Raw genomic sequence first — 27082 nt, 5'->3', positions numbered from 1 at the left:
AGGGGACCACGAGGGGCCAGGCAGTTCAGGTGGCCACGGTGGATCAGTCCATTCTCGTTGTGCAGACGGCCAGGGAGGAATTCGCCATTTGAGTGGCCCGAACGGAACCTGCCAATCGGGGAGCCAGTAAGGAGCAGGCTGTGGCGATGGCCAGGTCACGGCATTGGGAACGGCATCGGGAACGGCCTCAGCCAAGGGCACCGCCTCGGGAACGGCCTTGGACACGGGTATCGCCTCCGGAAACCATCTCGGGCCCCGCATCGGCCTCCGGAACAGCATCGGCACCGCCTCGGGAATGGCCTCAGGAACGGCATCGGACAAAGGACACCGCCTCGGGAACGACCCTCGGCATCGGGCACCGCCTCGGGAACGGTCTCAGGAAACGGCCTCAGGAACGGCCTCAGGAACGGCCTCAGGAACGGCCTCATGAACGGCATTGGACAAGGACACCGCCTCGGGAACGGCCTCGGGCACGACCTCGGGCTCCGCCTCGGGAACGGCCTCGGGCTCGACCTCGGACAAGGACACCGCCTCGGGAACGGCCTCGGGCTCGGCATCGGGCACCGCCTCGGGAACGGCCTCGGCATCGGGCACCGCCTCGGGAACGGCCTCGGGCTCGACCTCGGACAAGGACACCGCCTCGGGAACGACCTCTGCATCGGGCACCGCCTCGGGAACGACCTCGGCCTGCGCATCGGGCACGACCTCGGCCTGCGCATCGGGCACCGCCTCGGTCTCTGGAACCAACTCGGGCACCGCATCGGCCTTCGGGAACAGCATCGGGCACCGCCTCGGCCTCCGGAACAGCACCGGGCACCGCTTTGGCATCGGGCACAGCCTCGGCATCGGGCACAGCCTCGGGCACCGCCTCGACCTGCGGAACAGCATCGGTCACTGCCTCGACCTCCGGAACGGCATCGGTCACCGCCTCGGCATCGGGCACAGCCTCGGCATCGGAAACAACATCGGGCACCGCCTCGGCATCGAGAACAACATCGGGCACCGCCTCGACCTCCGGAACAGCCTCGGTCTCGGGCATTACATCGGGAACCGTCTCTCTGGCACCGTCTCTGGCACCGCATCGGGCACCGCCTCGGCATCGGGCACTGTCTCGGCCTCGGGCACTGTCTCGGCATCGGGCACCGCCTCGGCCTCGGGCATTGCATCGGGAACTGCCTCGACCACCGCCTTGGGCACCGCCTCGGTCATTGCATCGGGGACCGCCTCGGGAACCGCATCGGGCACCGCCTCGGCATCGGTTGGGCACCGGGGCACCGCCTCGGCATCGGGAACGGCCTCGGCATCGGGCACCGCCTCGGCAACGGGCACCGCCTCGGGCACCGCCTCGGCATCGGGCACTGCCTCGGCATCGGGCACTGCCTCGGCATCGGTCACTGCCTCGGCATCGGCATCGGGCACCGCCTCGGCATCGGACATTGCATCGGGAACCGCCTTGGCCACCGCATCAGGCACCGCCTCGGCATCGGGCACCGCCTCGGCATCGGACATTGCATCGGGAACCACCTCGGCCACCGCATCAGGCACCGCCTCGGCATCGGGCACCTCGCCTCGGCATCGGGCACCGCCTCGGCATCGGCCTCGGCATCGGGCACCGCCTCGGCATCGGGCACCGCCTCGGCAACGGACACCGCCTCGGCATCGGGCACTGCCTCGGCATCGGACATTGCATCGGGAACCGCCTCGGCCACCGCACCGCACCGCATCGCACCGTATGTATCAGGCATCTTGTGAGACGACATATGCATTAGGCGTCTTGTGAGGCAACGTACATTGAGACGACACATGTACAGTAGGTGGACAACCAAAATGGGTAATACCACCGCGTTAACTGCAAGTCAGTAGATTGTTAAAGTTATTCGCGAAACTATCTCCAGGTGGCGCAAAGGCACGTGTTGCAAACTGACTGTAATTGTACAATTTTGGTTTGTAAAGGGAGATGAAATGACGCAATTAAACAACAATAACATTATAATGTAACATTATAACAAACTTAAAAACCATTAGAAAATTTACAGTGAGTTCATTTCAAAACGTGGGATAGTCTTAGGCTACAGTCTACGCATAAAAAATTAAAATAAAGACCTTTACTCAAAGGCTCTTACTTCATCCTAATGTTATTAAACAGTCATTTTATATATATATATATATATATATATATATATATATATACACATACACACACTCACAATATGTATATATGTTTAATGTTTTCATTTCAGTTCATTCTTGGAAAAAAAAATTAAACAAAAAAAAATATGTATATCCATATGCAGAGTGAAATGAGAACGGTCCAGCATTTAGAAATAATTCTTATTAACTCTGCTATTGTTCTTGATTTATCAAAAATTATGCCTTTAATGTGTGACCAAAAATGGAGTATTTTCTGTTTCAGCTGTTTGATCGTGCTTGTGCCTCAAGTGCACATATTCATTGGAAACAGCGCAGCCGTTCACCGTGCCATAAGGTGTGAGTAGCGGTCCACTTTGGCATATTTTTTGCTCATTATTTCCATCGATACTGAAACACATGTGAACTACAAAGCCTATTTTACCTAATGAATAATAGTTTAGCTTTAAAATGGACAACATCAAGAATATGGAAACGTTTGGATTTGTCCCGAATGAAAGAGGTAAGCCCACCCTTATGTTTCGTTTTAAATTATTATTATTATTATTATTATTATTATTTGTTTTTGTTTATAGCTAAGCCTATATTATTATATACTGCAATTATATTTATCCATTAGAATTATATAGTTTTAATTTGTGTTCTGTTCTGTTAAAGGATTTGTTGTAAAGTGAGGGGAACTAAAAAATATTCTATTATAACATTAACAGGCCTGCCGTTAATATTTCTAAATGTAATAAAATGCGACTTATACATGACATATTTTTTTTCCTCACAAAAACTTTAAAAAACATGCAGCAAACGAAAATAGGTGATTAATCGGTTAAATTTTGTTACTGTGGGTTAATCTAGGCTGTGTTGTTAACTATTTACATGTTTGTGTTTATCCTGTTTTTTTTTTCCATTGCATCTGAAAATTACTTTAAGAAACAAAAAAGCCTCCTCCCCCCTAAAAATTGTGCATTCACATTCACTTTGTGCGCTCTGGCGCAGAACCTGCCTCCCATGTTGCTCATCTGTGGACAATTTAAAAAATGTTTGATATATAAAGGTTCCTGTTCCATTTTATACAGGAATTGTTCATTTTAAAAACAATCAAATTATATTGTTAGTTTCATGGTAACATGCAATCAAGGTTTTCGGTTACTATACAAGATACAATTTCATCTAGGCTATTTAACATGCATTGTGACATTTTCACCCGTTTCAACTTATAAACTTCTTGATATTTTAAAGTCAGTTTAATAGTATTGAGATTCAAGTTTAAGTTTTTAAGTTTAAGTTTAATGTTTATTTAATTTCGGTCCTCACAGACAATCAATCATACAAAAATAAATAAGTTCAATCTAGTATAATTTTTTTTTTTAAAACAACCTGAAGGCTATGAATCGTCAGTCAATAAAGCATTTTTTTAAACAATGGCACTTAAGGATTTGAACTAAAACATTATTTCAACCATATAGACTGTGAATGAATAAAAATCATACTTTTCAATGAAAGAACACTAAAAGAGAGTGTAGGTTGCTTCTGATGTTTGGATTTATACTTCAATATAATGAGGTCCAAGTTTAAGAATAGCCAACAATAGGTGTTTTTGTTTGTTTGTTTGTTTGTTTTTTTTTTTTTTTTTTTTTTTTTTTTTTTTTTTATATATTTAATTTAATTTGATTTACGTCTTCCTTCAGGCAGACTGAATGTTTTCCTGCCTTGCTAAATGTTGGGCTCATGATAAATAAGTTGCATTCGCCTCAAACTGATTTTGTAAAATCAAAACTTGCGATGGTGAACCTGGGTGCAGTTAGCACGAGTCGTGCTCGCTCTGAAGCGGGAGCAGCTGGCAGAGGATTCTGCTTAGTCTTAAAGCCTTCCTCAAATGCCTACGTTGACAAATAATAATTATTTTTGGCAAAAAGAATGATTAATTATCAGTTGAGAATTTGTTATTATTATGGTCTGGTGAAAATAATAATTTGGGCTGCGAGAAAATAATAATTAAAAAGAGTAGGGCTGCTCTGAGTGCAGGCAGCATATTTCAATTCAATTAAATTCAAGTTTATTTGTATAGCGCTTTTTACGATGCAAAGCAACTTTACAGAAAATTAAGTTTCTACAATATTTAGTAGTAGCTTATCAGTGATGACTCTCAGTTTATGTGCATATGGCAGAAATGTTCGGAAAAATCAATAAAAGAAGTAAACAAACAGACGATTAACACTATTAACAGTAATTATGCAATCAAACTTTTAGCAAAATGTGGTAGTTCTGTATGTTGTCTCTGGGTTAGCATCATCTGAGGTCCTCTAAGGGGTTGGCATCATCTCTTCTCAGGTGTTCTGGATCCATACTGGAGCTTGTGTAAATGTAAACGGGATGTAAATCCCGTGGCAAAACAGAGAAGCAAATAGAGACATAATTAGCATAGCTGCTGTTCCAGCCAAGTAAAATTAATTAGTTTAACCCAAGCTAAAGAATAATAATGCGCATTTGATCAGATACAACTGCAGTCCAAAATTATGAGATGCATTATTTGAATGCTTGGCCAAAGAGGTGTGTTTTAATCTAGATTTAAACAGAGAAAGTGTGTCTGAACCCCAAACATTAGCAGGAAGGCTATTCCAGAGTTTGGGAGCCAAATGCAAAAAAGCTCTACCTACTTTAGTGGACTTTGCTATCCTAGGTACTACCAAAAGTCCAGCGTTTTGTGACCTTAGGAAGCATGATGGATTGTAGCGTGGTAGAAGACTAGTTAGGTATACAGGAGCTAAACCATTAAGGGCCTTATGAGTAAGTAATAATATTTTGTAACTGATACGGAACTTAATAGGTAGCCAGTGCAGAGACTGTAAAATTGGGGTAATATGATCATATTTTCTTAACCTGGTAAGGACCTGGTAACCGCTGCATTTTGGACTACCTGTAGCTTGTTTATTGAGGATGCAGGACAACCAGCTAGCAGTGCATTACAATAGTCCAGTCTAGAGGTCATGAATGCATGAACTAGCTTTTCTGCATCATAAACAGGTAACATGTTTCATAGCTTGGCAATGTTTCTAAGATGGAAAAATGCTGTTTTTGTAACATGGGAAATATGATTTTCAAAAGACAAGTTACTGTCTAATCTGAATTTAATAGGAGAAAATTATTGGTCATCCAATCCTTTACATTTTTAACAAACTCTGTTAGCTTAGATAATTTAGAAGTTTCATCTGGTCTCGTTGAGATATATAGTTGAGTATCATCAGCATAACAGTGGAAACTAATCCCGTATTTTCTAATGATATTACCAAGGGAAAACATGTATATTGAAAATAGCAGAGGACCTAGGACAGATCCTTGTGGCACTCCATATTTTACTGGTGATAAATGAGATGACTCCCCATTTAAATAAACAAAGTGGTAGCGATCGGACAGGTAGGATCTAAACCATCTTAAAGCCTGCCCTTGGATACCTATATAGTTTTGTAATATATCTATGAGTATGTCGTGATCTATGGTGTCGAACGCAGCAATTGAGCAGACACAACTTTTTCAAAAATTTTAGACATAAATGGAAGATTTGAAATGGGTCTGTAATTTGCCAGCTCACTAGGATCTAGTTGTGGTTTCTTAATAAGAGGCTTAATAACCGCCAGCTTGAATGGTTTTGGGATGTGACCTAAAGATAACGACTAGTTAATAATATTGAGAAGTGGTTCTTCTGCTACAGGTACCAACTCTTTCAGTAATTTAGGGGGTACAGGATCTAATAAACATGTTGTTGGTTTAGATGTAGTGATACGTTTATTTAGCTCTTCCTGTCCTATAGTTGTAAAGCACTGCAGTTTATCTTTGGGTGTGATGGATAAAACTAAAGTATTAGATGCTGCAGAATCTACATCTGTTATTGTATTTCTGATGTTATCTATTTTATCAGTGTAGAAATTCATAAATTCATTACTATTTATCTGTGAGGGAATATTTAGATCGGGTGGCGTCTGGATATTTGTTAATCTAGCCACTGTGCTAAATAAAAACCTTGGACTATTTTGGTTATTTTCTATGAGTTTGTGGATATGCTCGGCCCTGGCAGTTTTTAGAGCCTGTCTATAGCTGGACATACTGTTATTCCACGCAATTCTAAAAACTTCCAAGTTAGTTTTTCTCCATTTGCGCTCAAGACTATGAGTTTCTTTCTTGAAAGCGTGGGTATTACTGTTGTACCATGGCACAGTATGTTTTTCTCTAACCTTTTTCAATTTGATGGGGGCAACAGCTTCTACTATATTAGAGAAGATGGTGCCCATGTTGCCAATCATTTTGTCTAGTTCATGTGTATTTATGGGTACACAGAGCAGTTGAGATAAATCAGGCAGGTTATTTGTGAATCTGTCTTTGGTGGCTGGAACAACAGTTCTGCCCGGACGATAATGCGAAAACATATAGTTATTATCATCAATACGCAGAATGCACAATACAAGGAAATGGTCAGTAACATCATCACTTTGAGGTACGATATCTATATCAGTAAGATTGATTCCATGCGATATAATTCAAATCTAGCGTATGATTAAAACGATGAGTGGGCCCGGTGACGCAAGTCCTAGTGCATCATTTGTATTGTTAAAATAAAAATGTTAAAATATATGAAAATTAGCGCTTTATCAGTGGTAACCAACAGGTCTGAGAGGAAATCTCCAAATTCTTTTAGGAATTCTGTATACGGACCTGGTGGTCTATACACAGTAGCCAGAGCAAGAGATACGATAGATTTCTTTTGCATATCTGACAGTGTAACATTAAGCAGAAGTATTTTGAATGATTTAAACCTGTATCCTGTTTTCTGGGTAACATTGAGAATACCACTATATATTGTTGCAACAGCTCCCCCACGACCAGTCTGACGGGGCTCATGTTTATAACAGTAGTTTGGTGGAGTAGACTCATTTAGACCAATATAACCATTTGGTTTTAGCCAGGTTTCAGTCAAGCAGAGTACATCAAAACTATTATATATATTATAATAACTGCTTTGGGTGTGAGTGATCTAATGTTTATGAGCCCAAACTTTAGAAATCGTTTTTGTTCATTTATTTTACGTTATTTTACGTTTTTCTGGTTTAATCACGCATGTACTATCAAGCCTCTACAACTGATCCAGAATGCAGCAGTGAGGGTTGTCTTCAATGAGCCAAAAACAGCTCATGTTACTCCTCTCCTCATCAGGTTACACTGGCTACCAGTAGCTGCTCGCATTAAATTCAAGGTACTGATGCTTGCCTACAAGACGACCACTGGCACGGCGCCAACATACCTAAGATAATTAGTTCAATCTTATACGCCCTCCAGAAGTTTGTGCTCTGCAAGTGAACGACGCCTTGTGGTGCCATCCCAAAGAGGTTCAAAATCACTCTCACTGACTTTTTCCTGGACTGCGCCCAGCTGGTGGAATGACCTCCCGATCTCAATTCGAACAGCTGAGTCTTTATTCATTTTCAAAAAAACATCTAAAGACTCATCTTTTTCGCCTGCACTTAACCAACTGATACTAGTACTTACCTTTTCTTTTTCTTGTCTATCATATTCATTTAAAAAAACAAAAAAACAAAACCCTGGCTACGTGTCCTGTACTAGACTAACTGAGACTTGTCATAGCACTTGTATACCGTTGTTGTTCTCTTGTTGATCTGATTGTTTCTACTGTTCTCATTTGTAAGTCGCTTTGGATAAAAGCATCTGCTAAATGATTAAATGTAAATGTAAATGTAAGATTTTTTCTAGATCCTACATTAAATTTCTATTTTGACCTCACTATTCGGGGAACAGACACAGTCTTAATAGATTGGACAGAGCAAGTACTTCTAACATTTAAGTGAGTAGAACAAAAGCCATCATAGCAGTTATTTGAGAATTGGCTTACTAGTCATATGGAGTGATGAGTTCTGGTGATGTTGTCAGAGTGGAGTTCCGCTCCGACTCTGCTGGGGTGCAGGCCATCAGCGCGAAAAAGCCTAGGATGCTCCCAGAAAAGATTCCAATTATTAACAAAGAGCAGTTTCTGTTCTTTACACCATGACAATAACCATTCATTTAGAACAAAAAGTCTACTGAACCTTTCGTGTCCTCGTCGATATGTGGGCAGTGGTCCTGACACGATGATCGTCTCGATCAGGCTCCTGAAGTCCCTCTTCAGTGTCTCTGTCTGCCACTGCGATCAGCATTTAAACACAATAAACACAGAAAAATGATCTGCTTGATGATACGGTTATTTTTATTATTGCGAAGTGAGATGAATTTTTTAGATAGAGCATGTCCATTTTACACTAAGCAACCATAGCGACTGAATTCAGTCCAGCTGGAGGGGTTTGGGGTTTGGGGGTAGTTCTGTATAGCTTGTGGGGGTTGAAAAATAAAGGTGTGAATCTCTTGCTCTTTCATATGGACAGTGGCTGATAAGGGATTCAAACTTGCAGAGGAGGTTTAGGCAAAGTATTTACATGCCTTGTTAGATTTGGCTTTTGCTACTGCATAGGCCTAAAGAGTATTACATACAATATAATATGTTTTTGTTTTATCTCAGGAGAGATGAGGCGCTTCTGAGAGAGAGAGACAAAGAAACTGGCGAAAGAGATGCGCATCTGCCAAAGAGACAAAACTTTTGTTCTTAATGTATAGCCTATGCTGCTTTGTACTATTTTCAGTTTTAATTGTATGCGGCAACGCTGCAGTCGTTTTGGCAATACAAATGTAAAAATGTATTGCAGTAATAAGAAACTGTCCCGAGACATCACATAGGCCTAATTATTTTTAGTTTCATTATCGGGCAATTCCAGCGTTAAAGACGTGACATTCGCAGTCAATAGACATCATGAAGGTTTTATTATTTTTTTTTTATTACAAAATATATTGAATCATCTCTTTATGTTTTTCTACATCCCAAACAGAGTACAGACATCAGAAAATTATCCATCTATGAATGTGTTTTATAGGGTATTTTAGATTTGGGAAATACACGTGCGTTATGGATGTGACAAAAAAAGACATTTTGTAGACTTTCTGTGATTTACAATGCACAAACCAGAAGCAACAATATCGGCAGAATGGAGAAGGGTTGACCATTCTCAAAACATAAAATATCAATTTTATTTTAATTTTAGTTTTTGTGTTTCAGAGGAAAAATTAATGTTAAGGCATCTCTCCGTTACGGACTGTTTCTGAAAGCAGAATTTATCCAAACACGTAAAAATGCTTTAAAATCTTTAACTGAGATATCTAGAGGGTGTTGGTAACTCAGAAGCGAAGACCAGGAGACTCTTTGGTAATCTTCAGCAGAATTCTTTATTGAGAACGCTCTGCTTAGCGATAGTCATCAAAAGTCTAACTAGTCATGGATACATTGTAGTTTATATACAGGTGCTGGTCATATAATTAGAATATCATCAAAAAGTTGATTTATTTCACTAATTCCATTCAAAAAGTGAAACTTGTATATTATATTCATTCATTACACACAGATTGATATATTTCAAATGTTTATTTCTTTTATTATAATTTTGATGATTATAACTGACAACTAAGGGAAATCCCAAATTCAGTATCTCAGAAAATTAGAATATTGTGAAAAGGTTCAATATTGAAGACACCTGGTGCCACACTCTAATCAGCTAATTAACTCAAAACACCTGCAAAGGCCTTTAAATAGTCTTTTAGTCTAGTTCTGTAGGCTACCCAATCTTGGGGAAGACTGCTGACTTCATAGTTGTCCAAAATACGACCATTGACATCTTGCACAAGGAGGGCAAGACACAAAAGGTCATTGCAAAAGAGGCTGGCTGTTCACAGAGCTCTGTGTCCAAGCACATTAATAGAGAGGCGAAGGGAAGGAAAAGATGTCGTAGAAAAAAAGTGTACAAGCAATAGGCATAACCGCACCCTGGAGAGGATTGTGAAACAAAACCCATTTAAAAATGTGGGGGATATTCACAAAGAGTGGACTGCGGCTGGAGTCAGTGCTTCAAGAACCACTACGCACAGACGTATGCAAGACATGGGTTTCAGCTGTCGCATTCCTAGTGTCAAGCCACTCTTGAACAACAGACAGTGTCAGAAGCGTCTCGCTTCAAAAAGGACTGGACTGCTGCTGAGTGGTCCAAAGTTATGTTCTCTGATTAAAGTAAATTTTGCATTATCCTTTGGAAGTCAGGGTCCCAGAGTCTGGAGGAGGAGAGGAGAGGCACACAATCCACGTTGCTTGAGGTCCAGTGTAAAGTTTCCACAGTCAGTGATGGTTTGGGGTGCCATGTCATCTGCTGGTGTTGGTCCACTGTGTTTTCTGAGGTCCAAGGTCAACACAGCCGTATACCAGGAAGTTTTAGAGCACTTCATGCTTCTTGCTGCTGACCAACTTTATGGAGATGCAGATTTCATTTTCCAACAGGACTTGGCACCTGCACACAGTGCCAAAGCTACCAGTACCTGGTTTAAAGACCATGGTATCCCTGTTCTTAATTGGCCAGCAAACTCGCTTGACCTTAACCCCATAGAAAATCTATGGGGTATTGTGAAGAGGAAGATGTGATATGCCAGAATCCAGCAATGCAGAAGAGCTGAAGGCCACTATCAGAGCAACCTGGTGAGCAGTGCCACAGACTGATCGACTCCATGCCACGCCTCATTGCTGCAGTAATTCAGGCAAAAGGAAACCCAACTAAGTATTGTGTGCTGTACATGCTTATACTTTTCATGTTCATACTTTTCAGTTGGCCAAGATTTCTAAAAATCCTTTCTTTGTTTTGGTCTTAAGTAGTATTATATTTTTCTGAGATACTGAATTTGGGATTTTCCTTAGTTGTCAGTTATAAACATCAAAATTAAAAGAAATAAACATTTGAAATATATCAGTCTGTGTGTAATGAATGAATATAATATACAAGTTTCACTTTTTGAATGGAATTAGTAAAATAAATCAACTTTTTGATGATATTCTAATTATATGACCAGCACCTGTACATTTCAAGGGGGCGGGATACACAGAGGTGGAGACAACCTAAACAAAGCATGCAAATGCAATACAGGGATCGGCCTGATACTGGTCAATTCCCCATCTTTGATCTTGTCAGCATAACAGTGACATTTAAATACAGAGGTGCCTGACAGTATCACCCATACCTTCACATTACCATAGAAACAAAGGCACAGCTGTGCCTTGAGTTTATGGTCAGGAAGAGCAAACAAAAGTTCAATGTCTCAGAAACCTGGGCTGTTTGACTTGATCATCTCAGAATGTCATCATCTTAACCTCAAAATGTAAAAACACAATGTACATAACATTACATTGGAACCTAGATTTAACATTTTATAAATTTGTAATCCCACAAGGGTATTTAATAGATTTGCCCCCCCCCCCCCCAAGATTTTTCTAGTTATTAGTAGTCGTTCATTTAAGTCATTATTCAACTAATCGCACGTTTGTATTAAATTAACACAGTCTAACCCATAATGAGCCTTAGCTAATATATTCCGCGCTCAAGCACGTCCATTAAGTTTGCCACAAAGCACAGGCAGAAGAGCCTAATAATTGTGAAAAGGGATACATTTTAATTATTTATTAATAAAGTAATGTTTTCTTGTCGGCTGCAAGATGAAATTCACGGTGCTGACTCTCATCTTCACAGGATGCACAATCAGGGAGTAGCCTATTTGCTTTCGTTTTGAATTGGTTCGTTTAAAAGAAGACATTTCAAACTTTCTGGAGATATATTTCTCGTGTATGTAAGGCACCCCAGTTTTAAGATATTTTATTATCAGGAAAAAAGGAAAATAAAGAAAGAAAAATAAATTATCACGATGGTGCTTCCCTGTCTTGCATGCGCATCAATAATTTTCCGCACAAACGCTTGAATATGAATAGTAAAAGAGCACTTATTAAAAATAATATTTTAATAATATTTGACATTTTAAAATGATCTAACGGCCGATGCCGCTCCAATTCGTTAATTTTGATTGTTTTAATAAATCTCTTTTAGATTAAATAAAGATACAAAGCAGGTTAAGTTAGATATTATTGTAAAAATAATTATAAAATGCTATAGACTGCAAATAAGATTGCAGTTTCACATTTTGCATATGCATTACAAAGTTAATTATTTTTTACATGCAATAATAATAATGGATACAAAATAAAACCAAAAAAGATTTGTAATGAAGAAAAAATATGTAGACAAATAAGAATAAATGTTGTGCATCGCACTCAGCTTCATGCGCGCTGCATGAATATTTTAAATCTTGCACTCTGATACTTTAAGGAATAGAATACACTCCTGCATTTAAATGTGGCTTCATTGTTTATTTTTTTTTTGTTTGTTTGTTTTTTTTACTTAAATTGTATGAAAGCAAGTAAAGAAGGCTCCCTTTAAAATCACTGAAGTTGTCAATTAATGAGTGAACTGGAGTTTAAACGTGAGGACATTTTATTAATCCGTCCATTCTTTTCAGTTTCAATGATTTAGATAAATCGTGGCCAGGTTTAATTGATTCGTTTCTTGTTTTAGTTTGGCCTAAATAATGGGAGCGAAATTATTCAGTGCCTCATGTTTTACTAAAATAATGGAAATAATTTATAAAACAGGCAACAATTTTTTTATTAGTTTACTGATGTTTTTCTTTTATAATGGTAATTTTTTTGTAAAAATAAATGACAGGTAATGAATAACAAAGTATGTGCGTGTTTTTTTCTGTTTTATTCGTTCTAAGAAATGAACATAACTTATAAGTAGGATACTTAAGTTTCATCTGTGAATATTAAATATTTTAACTACAGTGTTTTTCTTTCATTTTCCTCTGACTGCAGTCGTCAAATGTAACACACCTACGAGGCAAAGCTGACAGCTATTTGTGAAAATGTGCTTTGATGCATTTGTTTGATAACTTGTGGTTAAAGCGCCACTCAGCGGACAAAAGCTGCAAATGCACTTTGCAGACGCAGCGGTGGCAGTCGGGGTTGTAGAAAGCACACTCTGGTTAGCCACCTACTGTATTAGACATCTCGGGCACGACGTATGCATCAGGCGTCTTGTGAGGCTACGTACATTGAGACGATGTATGTATCAGGCATCTTGTGAGATGACGTTTGTATCAGGTGTCTTGTGAGGTGACGTCCATTGAGATGACGTATGTATCAGGCATCTTGTGAGACGACATATGTATCGGGCGTCTTGTGAGGCGACGTACATTGAGATGACGTATGTATCGGGCATCTTGTTAGACAATGTATGTATCAGGAATCTTGTGAGACGACATGTATCAGGCGTCTTGTGAGGCGACGTACATTGAGACGACGTATGTATCAGGCATCTTGTGAGGCAACTTAAGTATCAGGTGTCTTGTGAGACGACGTATGTATCAGGCATCTTGTGAGGTGACGTATATTGAGACGACATATGTATCAGGCATCTTGTGAGACGACATATGTTTCAGGCGTCTTGTGAGGTGACGTATATTGAGACGACGTATGTATCAGGCATCTTGTGAGACGACGTATGTATTTACATTTACATTTACATTTACATTTAATCATTTAGCAGACGCTTTAATCCAAAGCGACTTACAAATGAGAACAACAGAAGCAATCAGACCAAAGAGAGAATTACAAATGTGTACAAGTGCCATGACAAGTCTCAGTTAGTCTAGCACAGAACTCGTAGCAAGGTTTTTTTTTTCAAGAATAGGATAGACAAGAAAAGGTAAGTGCTAGTATTAGTTGGTCAAGTGCTGGCGAAAAAGATGAGTCTTTAGATGTTTTTTGAAAATGAGTAAAGACTCGGATGTTCGAATTGAGATTGGGAGGTCATTCCACCAGCCGGGCACAGTCCAGGAAAAGGTCCGTGAGAGTGATTTTGAACCTCTCTGGGATGGCACCACAAGGCGCCGTTCACTTGCAGAACGCAAGCTTCTGGAGGGCGCATAAGTTTGAACTTGTGAGTTTAGGTATATTGGTGCTGTGCCAGTGGTTGTCTTGTAGGCAAGCATCAGCTTGAATTTGATGAGAGCGGCTACTGGTAGCCAGTGTAACCTGATGAGCAGATGAGTAACGTGAGCTGTTTTTGGCTCATTGAAGACAACCCTCGCTGCTGCATTCTGGATCAGTTGTAGAGGCTTGATAGTACATGCAGGAAGGCCCGCTAGGAGAGTATTACAATAGTCCAGTCTTGGAGCTGGAAGGGTCTAATCTTCCTAAAGTTGTATAGGGCAAATCTGCAGGACCGGGTCGTTGTAGCAATACGGTCTGTGAAGCTTAACTGACGATCCATCACAACTCCTAGGTTTCTGGCTGTCCTGGAAGGAGTTATGGTTGACGAACCCAGCTGTATAGAGTAGTTGTGATTTAATGATGGGTTAGCTGGAACCACCAGCAGTTCTGTCTTAGTAAGGTTGAGCAGAAGGTGATGGTCATTCATCCAGCTTGAAATGTCACTCAGACAGGCTGCAATGCGAGCAGCTACCGTCGGATCATCTGGTTGGAATGAGAGGTAGAGTTGAGTGTCATCAGCATGGCCATGATAGGAAAAGCCATGCTTCTGAATGACAGATCCTAATGAGGTCATGTAGATGGAGGAGAGAAGTGGTCCAAGTACTGAGCCTTGAGGAACCCCAGTAGCAAGAAGTTGACTTAGAAACTTCAGCCCTCCAAGACACCCTGAAGGTAGGACTTGAACCACAGGAGTGTGGTTCCAGAGATGGCCATCTTTCTGAGGGTGGACAGTAGAATCTGGTGATTAACTGTATCAAAGGCAGCAGACAGATCCAGCAAGATGAGTACTGAGGATTTGGAAGCTGCTCTTGCCAGTCTCAGGGCTTCAGCAACCGAGAGTAGTGCAGTCTCAGTTGAGTGGCTGCTTTTGAAGCCAGATTGGTTGCTGTCCAGGAGGTTGTTCTGTACAAGAAACATAGAGAGTTGGTTGAACACAACTCACTCAAGTGTCTTTGCAAAGAATGGAAGATAGGATACCGGTCTGTAGTTTTCTAGAAGTGCTGGATTTAGAGATGGTTTCTTAACCCTCTGAAGTCGATTAACGCGTATACGCGTTTTGAGGCAAACTCTCCTGATAACCCCGAAAAGAACTTAAATTACACTTTCAGTTTTGATCGTACAGGTAAGAGCAATACATCAATCGAATCTGTAAAGGGTCTACTTTTTTTTGTATATAACAAACAAGGAGTGCTGTCTGCAGCCTTTGTCTGCGCTGATCTTCATTTACAAATGCGTCATTAAAATGAACTGTAACTCAGTGAATACTCAACACAGAGACATGAGAGAGATATCTATAGAAAGTCTGACATGTCTACTTTTAAACTAAACAAGTGCTGCCGAAAACAAATATTGTGTGTTAAAGTAATCCATATGAAAACTACGCGATGTCCGTTTTTCACGTCTCCCTTCATTATCTTCTAATGCGACCACGCCCCCGCGCCGAGCGCGCTATTGATATTCAAATGTTTCACTGAAGCGCGCGGCTTTTGAATACGCCCACACAACAGAAGACAACGCAGCGAGATTGTTCTTCAAGTTTTTTTTTTTTACTGTTTGCTTCGCGATGAGAGGAATAAGACATAATTCACCCCAAAAAGATGTGATGTGGTTGAGGATTTGAGATTTGGATTTCCTCAGAAAAAAAATAATGAAGCACTTTATTCAGCAGAGATCATAAACGTGAGTAAGTCTTTTTTTATTTATTTATATACTTGTACTAGTTTTCACATAACGTGTAAACATTTTACTAGTTAGACTTTTTCCAAAATATTATTCCTGAATAAATGTATAATCAAGTGAAATATTATGAAGTTTCAATAACAATATACACTACTATACCATTCAAAAGCTTGATGTAAATAATATAAATGTAACAAATAAAAGTAACTGTAACAAATGTAAGAAACAATAATGTTCTTTCAATTTATCCCCCTAAAAAACCTGAAAAAAAATTATTCTCAGCTCTTTTCAACATTAACCCTCTGGAGTCTAAGGGTATTTTTGGGGCCTGGAGAAGTTTTGTCATGCCCTGACATTTGTGCTTTTTTCAGATTCTTATAAATATCTAAATGGCTAAAGTCTAATCTCACTGTAATCAGCACAAACTGGGCTATAATAATATGTGAGCAGCATGTATGTACATGATTGTGTTTTTTGAAAAAAAAATGTTATGTGTGGTTAGTGAAAAACTAAAAATGTTAAATCACTTGAAAAAGGCAATAAAAGCACATACAGAAAATTGGTTCCCAGGACTTTTGAGAACTGGAGCTTGTAGCCTAGAATTCTTTTTTTTCTAAATGATGTGAAAATCATCTTGTTTACTCACTTACAGATAAAAAATATATTGATTTAAATTTTCTAAGACACTTTTTGTTGGTAAAAGTCATATGCGAGTAGGCGTCAACTATCATGAATTCACACCTGAGAAGACAAAGGCCTGCATAATGAGCTGCATAATGAGCCATTCAGTCAGCTGTGTCACTGAGAGGGATGAGTTACAAGAAAGAATGTGAGGACAAAATAAATGTATACAATTATGTTTGTAGTTTATTTAGAATATATTTAATTATCCCACAACATAATTTAATATTCACTTGTGAGTGCAGTTAAACAGTTTATTAGGAACAATCAAAGCTGACTTTCAAACTTAATTTTTTGCATCATTACTCCAGTCACACAATCCTTCAGAAATCCTTTTAACAATCTTATTTTCCTAAAAAAAAAAACATTTATTGTTATTATTATTATTATTATTATTATTATTATTATTAAGCAGTGGGCTTACCCGAGCCTGCTTAAATGCTGAGGGAACTGTACCAGAGTGAAGAGAGGCGTTGATAATGTGAGTAAGTGAAGGTATTACTGAAGAAGAAATCGCTTGAAGGAGGTGAGTGGGAATAGGATCCAGTGGACAAGTAGTAGGATGACTGGACAGGATAAGTTTGGAAACATCCATCTCTGGAAAGAAGGAGGAGAGAGAGTGTGCATTAGTCGTTATGCAGTTATCATCCGTCTGCGGTGTGGAGAATTGGTCACTGATGGTTCTTGTCTTATTTGTGAAGAAAACTGCAAAGTCATCAGCTGTAAGAGTCGGTGAAGGAGGAGGCGGAGGCAGACTAAGAAGAGAAGAAGTTTTGAAAAGTGTGCGAGAGTCAGAACAGTTGTTAATTTTGTTGTGGTAGTATGATGTTTTAGCAGTGAAGACATTTGCAGAGAAGGAAGAGAGGAGAGACTTATACACACTGAGGTCGGTAGAGTTTCTTGATTTATACCATTTCCTCTCTGCAGCCCTGAGTTAAGAGTGATGTTCACAGAGAACATCGGGCAGCCAGGGGGCAGATGGGGTGGTGCGTGCTGGTCTGGATGACAGTGGTAAAAAGTTGTCCAAGCAAGAGGTCAGAGTGGAGCAAAGAGTGTCAGTAGCACTGTTCATGTCCAGAGCTGCAAACTGAGCGAGTGAAGGAAGTGAGGATGAAACCAAAGAGGACAGGTGAGATGGAGAGAGTGAGCGTAGGTTCCATCGAAAGGTGACCTGCGGAGGAGCATGTGCCGTTGAGGTTAGCAGTTATAAGGAAGTGGTCTGAGGTGTGCATTGGAGCAACTAAACTGTTCTCCATGTAGCAACAGCTCGTGTAGATGAGGTCCAGTTGGTTGCCTGATTTGTGAGTCGCTGTAGTAGACGTTCGCTTGAGATCAAATGAAGCGAGCAGAGTGTTGAAGTCAGCAGCCTGGGGTTTATCTAGGTGGATGTTGAAGTCACCAAGCAGTACCAGAGGAGTACCATCCTCAGGAAAGTTTGATAGTAACACATCCAACTCCTCCAAGAAGTTTCCTAGTTCATAAACGATAAACAACCACAAAGTGGATGTTAACAGGATGTTAACAAATTTCCATTCTTTTGAGATAAGGAGACCAAGTGAAATTAGTGGAGAGGGCTGCGGGAGTGGCAGTGTCTTCAGGTTTGATCCAAGTCTTAGTTAGGGCCATGAGGTTGAGACCGGAATGAGTAGCAATAGAAGAAATGAAATCTGGTTTGTTAACAGCAGACTGGCAGTTCCAGTGACCAACTGGAATAGAGAGTAAAGTAGTAGAGGTCAGAGGGACAGGCCGTAGATTATTGGGATAGGCCTGCCTCCGATGTACAGTGTGAGCTCTCCAAGTGTTCGTAGTAATAGTAGAGATCTGAAAGCACATAGTGAGTACAAGTGACCTAAATAAGTTGTTGAGAACAAGCTATACAAAAACAAAAGAAAAAGGGGAGAAAAGCAATACTCAAGTGCCTTGTCGGTGTCCTTGCTCAGTGGAGTCGCGCGGGTAGAGTCGATGGTCTTAACACTCATCGGACTTCACACGAGGGCTGCCGTGTAGGCTGCCGCGGTAAAATACCCACTTTTATATTTGCCTGATTACCTTTTATTGAAGTCAGCTGGCCACGCCTTACTATTTAGCAGACCGAAACTGGGGAGACCCGCGATAGGCAAACGCGAGAACAAACGCCACTTCAGCACGTATTTACCATGGTAAAAAACACAGTAAATGAAACAAAGTTCCTAGCAACTAAGATCTGCACTGTAGTCTAATGAGAAAACAAGGCAAAACAATTACAAACTGCTGTCCTTTTCTGTTGCTCGACTGTTTCTTCTAACAAGGACTTCCAAAACAGGTAATTAAGTACTTTCACTGGCTTTGTGTCACGTAACGCACACAGACAGGTAGATCCAAATGCAGTATGTTTTATTAGGGCAATCCAAAATCATAAACAGTCCAGGCAGGGGTCAAAACCAAACATAAACAGTCCAAAACATGAAACACGACCATCCAACCAGGAACCAGGAAAACGCAGGGTGACATTCAACAAGGACTCCGTAACAATGACAGAAACAACCAGGGTATTTATAGACAGGTGCAAACAAGGTAAGTGGTGACAGCTGAACACAATAAACAGTGATGAACAGATAAGGCTAGTGGGAAATGTAGTTCAGAAGGGGGTGACAATCAGGGGAAGTGAGACCTCTAGTGGCCACCCAGGGAGACACAGAACAGACACTGTGACATTAGCCCCCCCTCTAAGGAGCAGCTTCCAGATGCTCCCCAGATAAAAAAAAAACAAATCAAAAAGACCAGGAGGGAGGTGGACTGGTGGAGGTAGAACAGGGGGATGGCGGGCCAGGCCCGTGTAGGAGAACAGGGACCGGCCGTAATGGCTCCACCGGCAGCCAAGGTGGATCAGACAGTTCAGGAGGCCAGGGTTGACCCAAAAGTTCCGGGGACCACGAGGGACCAGACAGTTCAGGTGGCCAGGGTGGACCCGAAAGTTCAGGGGACCACGAGGGACCAGGCAGTTCAGGTGGCCAGGGTGGACCCGAAAGTTCAGGGGACCACGAGGGACCCGGCAGTTCAGGTGGCCACGGAGGATCAGTCCATCTTAGTTGTGCAGACGGCCAGGGAGGAACTCGCCACTTGAGCGACCAGAGCGGAACCTGCCCTTCCGGTGTCCCAGTGGAGACGTGAAGGTGCTCTGGACGGCCTGTGGAGACGTGAAGGTGTTCTGGACGGCCTGTGGAGACGTGAAGGTGTTCTGGACGGCCTGTGGAGACGTGAAGTACCTCGACCTCGGGAACCATCTCGGGCACCGCAACGGACAGTGCCTCGGGCACCGCATCGGGAATGGCCTCGGACCCTGCCTCGGGCACCGCATCGGGAACGGCCTCCGCATCGGGCACCGCCTCGACCTCAGGCACCGCCTCAGTCTCGGGCATTACATCGGGAACAGTCTCTGGCACCGTCTCTGGCACCGTCTCGGGCACCGCCTCGGCATCCGGCACCGTCTCGGCATCGGGCACCGTCTCGGCATCGGGCACCGCCTCGGCCTCGGGCATTGCATCGGGAACTGCCTCGACCACCGCCTCGGGCACCGCCTCGGTCATTGCATCGGGGACCGCCTCGGGAACCGCATCGGGCACCGCCTCGGCATCGGGCACCGCCTCGGGCACCGCCTCGGCATCGGGCACTGCCTCGGCATCGGGCACTGCCTCGGCATCGGACATTGCATCGGGAACCGCCTCGGCCTGCTCGGGAACGTCCTCCTGGACGGCAGCGGCCTGCTCGGGAACGTCCTCCTGGGCGGCAGCGGCCTGCTCGGGAACGTCCTCCGGGCTTTGAGGAACGGCTGACGCCTGTCTCCTCCTCCTGCGGCCTCTATGATGGCGTGCCGGTGGCTCCTTGACGGAAGACTCAGGCGTTGAGTCAACCATCTTGTCTGCCAACACAGGTGTAGATTCGACCATCTTGTGCAGTGGTGCTGGGCTGGCGGTCATCTCGTGCTGTGGTGCTGGGCTGGCGGCCATCTTGTGCTGTGGCGCTGGACTGGCGGCCATCTTGTGCTGTGGTGCTGAACTGGTGGCCATCTTGGGCATTGGCGCTGGCTCAGCGGCCGTGATGTGAACACTCCTGGGAAACTCTGGGATCTGGCACATCCTGGAAAAGTAACTTAATACTGTCTCCGCGGCCATCTTGGGCTGTGGCGCTGGGCTGGTGGCCATCTTGTGCTGTGGCGCTGGGCTGGCGGCCATCTTGTGCTGTGGCGCTGGGCTGGCGGCCATCTTGTGCTGTGGCGCTGGGCTGGCGGCCATCTTGAACTGGGGTGCTGGCTCAGCAGCCGTGACATGAACACTGTTGGGAATCTCTAGGATCTTGGACAGCACAGAAAAATAGTCCAAGAATGTTTCCGCGGCCGTCTTGTGTGAAGACACAGGCTCGGCAGACGTAACGTGAACGGTCTCAGGAACGACAGACGTGTGCTTCCTCCACCTTCTCTGTCCGTGATGGAGAGACGGCAGTTCCGATCCGTCCCTCACGAGCCCAGGGTCGAAGGGGGGCCCTGGTGGAGAGCGATGCCGGACCTCCTCTCGACCACTCACTCCTCTGCGACCTCCCCGGGTCCCACGAAAAACGACCAGGCGGGTTCCCTCGAACCCACTCCTTCTCTCCCGCTCGATGGCAGGGGGGGGAGAAACCTCAAAAAACATACTGCTGGATCTAGGTTTGACGGAGTCCTTCTGTCACGTAACGCACACAGACAGGTAGATCCAAATGCAGTATGTTTTATTAGGGCAATCCAAAATCATAAACAGTCCAGGCAGGGGTCAAAACCAAACATAAACAGTCCAAAACATGAAACACGACCATCCACCAGGGAACCAGGAAAACACAGGGTGACATTCAACAAGGACTCCGTAACAATGACAGAAACAACCAGGGTGTTTAAAGACAGGTGCAAACAAGGTAAGTGGTGACAGCTGAACCCAATAAACAGTGATGAACAGATAAGGCTAGTGGTAAATGTAGTTCAGAAGGGGGTGACAATCAGGGGAAGTGAGACCTCTAGTGGCCACCCAGGGAGACACAGAACAGACACTGTGACACTTTTTAGTAGATGTAGTATATATCAGGGTGAAAATGGGGGGTGGTGAGACCTTTATATTTAGAGGACAGATGCTGGTTAGTCATGTATTTGAATAGGTAAAAAACACAGTAAATGAAACAAAGTTCAGTTATAAGATTCCTGTATCAGGCATCTTGTGAGACAACGTATGCATCAGGCGCCTTGTGAGGCGAAGTACATAGAAACGATGTATGTATCAGGTGTCTTGTATTTTTATAGTACAAATATGAACTAAAAGCTCTAATGGACGCTGTTTAGTGACACTTGCACGTGACTGCATGCCTGAGTTTTGTCGACAACCAGAAGCGGCACAAAATTTGGCGGAGGTGGCCACCTTATAATTCTCCATGCAGGAAAAACCCTGGACAAAGTTTGAAGCTACACCTATATCCGGAATATGTAACACAAATATGGTAATTAAATTTGGCTTTAGGTGGATCCCAAGAGGGATAAAATATTTGGGTATTAAAATAAGCAGGGAGTTAGAAGAGATTACTGTGCTAAATGTGGTGCCACTTAAGGAATAATTTGGACAAATGGGGAAAAATTCAGTTAACTTTATGGGGAAAGGTGAATATAATTAAGATGGTGGTCTCGTTTCAGCTTGACTACGTCCGTATAATGCCACCACTTACGATACCACAGTTGATCTTTATTCAATATGATATAATGGTTAAACGTTTCCTATGGAAAGGCAGGATAAAGTTTAACAAATTATGTGCATCTCGGGATAAGGGAGGGTTGGTAATATCAGATCCTTGGCTCTATCAGATATCCTTTGAATTGGCCAAATAGGCCAAGCATTGGAATAATAATACTAAATTAGACTGAGTTACTATTGAGAAGACCTTGTCATGGCCATACAGCCCTACTGAGCACTTTTCTCAATGTTTAGACACAACCACAAATCCTGTCATGAAGCACTCCAGAGAGGTATGGGTGAATATTCACAAGATACATAATTTATCACAGTGTCAACAACTATACTCTTCCCTATGGTATAATTCTGCTATTTGTATCGGGAAATCACCCATATATTGTAAGAAATGGCATATGAATGGCTTATGTACTGTGACAGATTTGTTTAAAAAGGGTGCATCTATGTCTTATAATAATCTTGTACAGAAGTATAATTTAAAGGGAAAGCATCATTTCTGGAAATATCTTCAAATCAGAAATTGTGTTTCTACAAAAATTCAGCACACGGACGGAAACCACATCTTGGACTTCCTAACACCGCCTCATCCCCAACAAAAAGCCTCTGTATTCTACAGGACGAACAACCATGTGCTCAGCAATGGCTGCATTCATTTAAAGACAATATGTTTTTCACACATTGGGACATTGGGATTCTAATCGGGGACGAAGAGTGGAAAAGAATTTTGTCAAATACAGGTAAATTTGTAAGAGAAGCTAGAGGACAATTTACACAGTATAAAATCAAACACAGGTTTTATTTGACACTTCTTAGACTCAATAGAATGGGTTTGACAAATAGTAATGCCCGTTGGAAATTTCAAAAGGGCAGAGGTACTTTTATTCACTGTATCTGGGAGGGTCCCCTTATTCAGCCTTTATGGCACCAAACTTTAAATACTTTGAGAAATGGCTTGGAACAACAATACCATTATCACCAAGGTTGTGTCTATTGGGAGACAGTGAGCAGATGCCAAATATTACAAAGGGAGAGTTTGCAGTGATCATGGTAGGGGTCTCTGTGATGGCTAGAGTCATCTTGACTCTGGAAAACTCCCAGAACCCCAGAGATCATAGAATGTGTCAATATAATGACTAAGACAGCCTCGTATGAATGTTTGCTCTACAAACTACGAAATAAGAACAAAGCAGGGGTCCCTGTGTGTATTCAGGTTTGGGAAGACTTTTGGTCTTATGTGCTGTCTTTCTATGTGACAATAATTTTGACTTTTCATTATTATTATTATTATTATTTATTATTATGTTTTTCCCTGTTGTATGTCTCTGTGTTTTTTAGCAAGTCTGCAAATTGTTGATCATACATCTGTAACAGAATCTGAATTTCTTTTTCCCCACTTTGGATTGAATGCAATGATTGGACAAACATTTTATGGTCCTGAGCCTTCCATGTGTATTCCATTTTGTTTTTAATCACAGCTTTGAATTGTTACAAATTTCACAAATCACATTGTACAGTAAGTGCAAAGAAAATATATTTATAATATATTTTAATGTGAATATCAATCAGTGATGCACACTTGAAGATCCCTTAGTGACATGACATACTGCTGAACTACCTCCGTGATGTTGGCCCCCCCCCCCAACGCAAAACTTCAGCAAAATAGTGTCAATCGTTTGTGCTCCTTTTGTGCTGGTTTGTGCTGTAAAAATTTTCATTTGTGCCGCTTTGGTTTTTTAGATATTAAAATAATATTTATAGGTCATTCTGAGGTCACTCAGCCCCCCACATGCTCCAAATTCACCCCAAATAGACTCGTTTGTTTGTGCTTCATTTGTGCTGGTTTGTGCCGGTAATATTTTAATTTGTGCTGCTTCGGTTTTTTAAATATTAGACTTTGAATTATAGGCGATGACGTCACTCAGCCCCATACATGCTCCAAATTCACAAAAGTGGTCTTGTTTTTTTGTGCTTCGTTTGTGCTGGTTTGTGCCGTGTAAAAACATTTGTTTGTGCTGCTTAGGTTTTTAAGATATTAAAATAATGTTTAGTGGTCATTTTCTGATGTCACTCAGCACTCCACAAGCTCCAAATTTACCCCAAATTATCTTGTTTGTTTGTGCTTCGTTTGTGCAGGTTAAAGTTTCATTTGTGCTGCTTTGGTTTTTAAAATATTAGATAATGAATTATAGACGATGACGTCACTCAACCCCCCCCCCACATGCTCCAAATTCACCCAAAATAATCTTCTTTGTTTATGTTTAATTTGTGCCGTCAAAATGTTCGTTTGTGTTGCTTAGTTCTTTAGATATTTTTAGTGATCAGGTCAAGCTCCAAATTTACCCCAAATAATCTTCTTTGTCTGTGCTGTATTTTTATTTATTCATTTATTTATTTATTTATTTTTGTGCTGCTTCAGTCTTTTAGATATTAAAATAATATTTAGTGATCATTCTGAGGTCACTCGGCCCCCCACATGCTCCAAATTTACCCCAAATAATATTCTTTGTTTGTGCTTCGTTTGTGCTGAAAATATTTTCGTTTTCGCTACTGTGTTTTTTAAAATATTTTTTTCTTAGTCAACTAGTCCCATGGTTATATTATGAATTTGGAGCATGTGGGGGGGTTGAGTGACGTCATCGTCTATAATTCAATGTCTAATATTTTAAAAACCAAGGCAGCACAAACGAAAATATTACCGGCACAAACCAGCACAAACGAAGTACAAACAAACGAGTCTATTTGGGGTGAATTTGGAGCATGTGTGTGGCTTAGTGATGTCATATTGATATTTATTTTTTTTTTTAATATATTTTGAAGCGGCCCAAACAAAATTTCTTACAGCACAAACTGAGCACAAATGATTGACACTATTTTGCTGACGTTTTGCGTTGGGTGGGGGACAGCTTCACGGAGGTTGCTGAACTCGTTCGGTCATCAAATCGTCAAGTATATAAGCTGGTTTAAATATAGTTTCTATGACACAGTACTGTACAACCTGTACCACGCAGTACACTGTTGGTGGTACATTGTGTATCCTGTCACTATCGCAAACACTGTTAATGCTTTCCCAAATCTGAGTGCTGGCAGTGTTTCACATTCATGTCTGTCCCATTATTCACTGTTCAGTCAGTTCCAGATGGATAAAATCATGTCCACCATTACTATTTACTTATTTATTTAATAATTATTAGCTTATTTGACTCATATGTCACATTATGAAAGTAAATGAGTTTGTATGTATTTCAGGTCCAGAAGGTGTTGGATGCAGCTCAGGTGAATAAGGAAAGGAGTGTTCTGAGCCTTCATAGACAAGTGTGGCTCCAGGAGCATCACAGACTCAATATAGCCAGGTAGTACACCAGTGAATGCTAAAACTGCATTTTCAAATCTTTCTTTAAAAACACTGGAACTTTTAATATTTGGGGCCAAATTTACTAAAGCATGGGCATTTTTTGTGGCTCACTTTATTGCATATGCATTTGTGAAAGTTTAATTTTCAGATGCAAAATTTATGGGAGTAGAAAATAAATCATGCAATGTGATTTACTAAGGTTTACGGTAGACAATTTATTGGTATTTGAGTCATTGTTTAAAAAAAAATAAAATAAATAATAATAATAATTACAGTGAGGTGGTCTTTCTGCTGGACCTCAGGCCTGTCGCACCTCCTACGGTGCCTATGGTGGACTGTGCATGGCAGGGGTGTCCTCTTCCCTGAGGCAGGCCTAAACCTGACCGCATACCACGTGGTTTTGCTGCAGGGTATTCAGCTGGGGACCACCGCTAATTGACATTTTGCCCCTTATACCAGAACGTCTCCTGGTGGTGGGGACAGTGAACAGGGAAGTCTCCCTGACACCCCCTGCAGCAAAACCTAATTAGATGTTACTCCCCAAGCCTTGTCTCGTCGTTTCATCCAGAACCATTGGCTTGCATTCTCCGCTTCCTCAGAGAGCTCTTTGGTGGATCTGCTCAGTGTGGCTCCCCGTAGTCCCAGGTCCTTGAGCAGGCATGATATTGATCTGCCCTCAAAGCCTCTGGTTCCTACCTCCACCGGGTACAGCCTCACACTCCATCCACTTTCTCTGCACTCCATGACCAAGTCTGCATATTTTGCCTTCTTTCTCTCGTAGACAGCTTCCAGTCCCTCCTCCCATGGCACTGTCAGCTCGATCAGTATCACTGACTTCACAGCTGCAGACCACAGCACCACGTCTGGTCTTTTTGTGGTGCTGCATATCTTCTGTGGGAACTGGAGCTGCCTTCCCAGGTCTACTTCCATCTTCCACACCGCTCCTGGTGTTAATAGCTTGGCGGGTGGTCTCTTGCTGGTATGCATTGCGGGTTCCGCATGCCGGCATCTGAGTCGACCCTGTGTCAGTGTTGTTTTACAGCCCAACAGAACATGCTGGAGTGAGGCATTGATGGTCCTGCAGAGATCATAGGATTGCTCTGTTCCAAGCCATTGGTGGAGGTTTTTAGGTCTCCGGAGGGTGTTGTATGTTGCCCTAATGAACTGAGCCAAGCCTGTGGCAGTGTCCAGAACTCTGCCAAGCTTATTGCTCGGCACACGACACCCTCCCAAGTTGTCCACCGCTCCTGTGCCAAGGGACAGGACTAAGTTTAACAAAATCAGTAAAAAAAAAAAAAGAGGAAAAACCAAAATGGCACTAAGCCAAAGCAGGGTACATTAGCTGCTTCTCAGGTGCATTAGAGCTAATATTAGCATCAAGCTACATAAGGTAAACAATTTATGAGATATTACACTTTTAGTCCGCTTTTACTCAAAACTCACTTTAAACAACCATCAAGGGTTTGTAATAACCTC

The 27082-nt window shown here is 42.1% G+C and overlaps 1 protein-coding gene across 1 annotated transcript in view; it reads left to right on the top strand.

Annotated features, from left to right (window-relative positions):
* LOC109096474 (coiled-coil domain-containing protein 148-like) overlaps positions 1-27082 on the top strand; it is a 97413-nt gene that overhangs the window by 17423 nt on the left and 52908 nt on the right. The window contains 1 exon segment of the mRNA XM_042755142.1: positions 25501-25604. Coding sequence (XP_042611076.1) covers positions 25501-25604 — 104 coding nt within the window.

This window comes from Cyprinus carpio, unplaced genomic scaffold, assembly GCF_018340385.1.
Source record: "Cyprinus carpio isolate SPL01 unplaced genomic scaffold, ASM1834038v1 S000006643, whole genome shotgun sequence".
Classification (NCBI taxonomy): Eukaryota; Metazoa; Chordata; class Actinopteri; order Cypriniformes; family Cyprinidae; genus Cyprinus; species Cyprinus carpio.
This window is presented reverse-complemented; position numbering and strand designations above follow the sequence as displayed.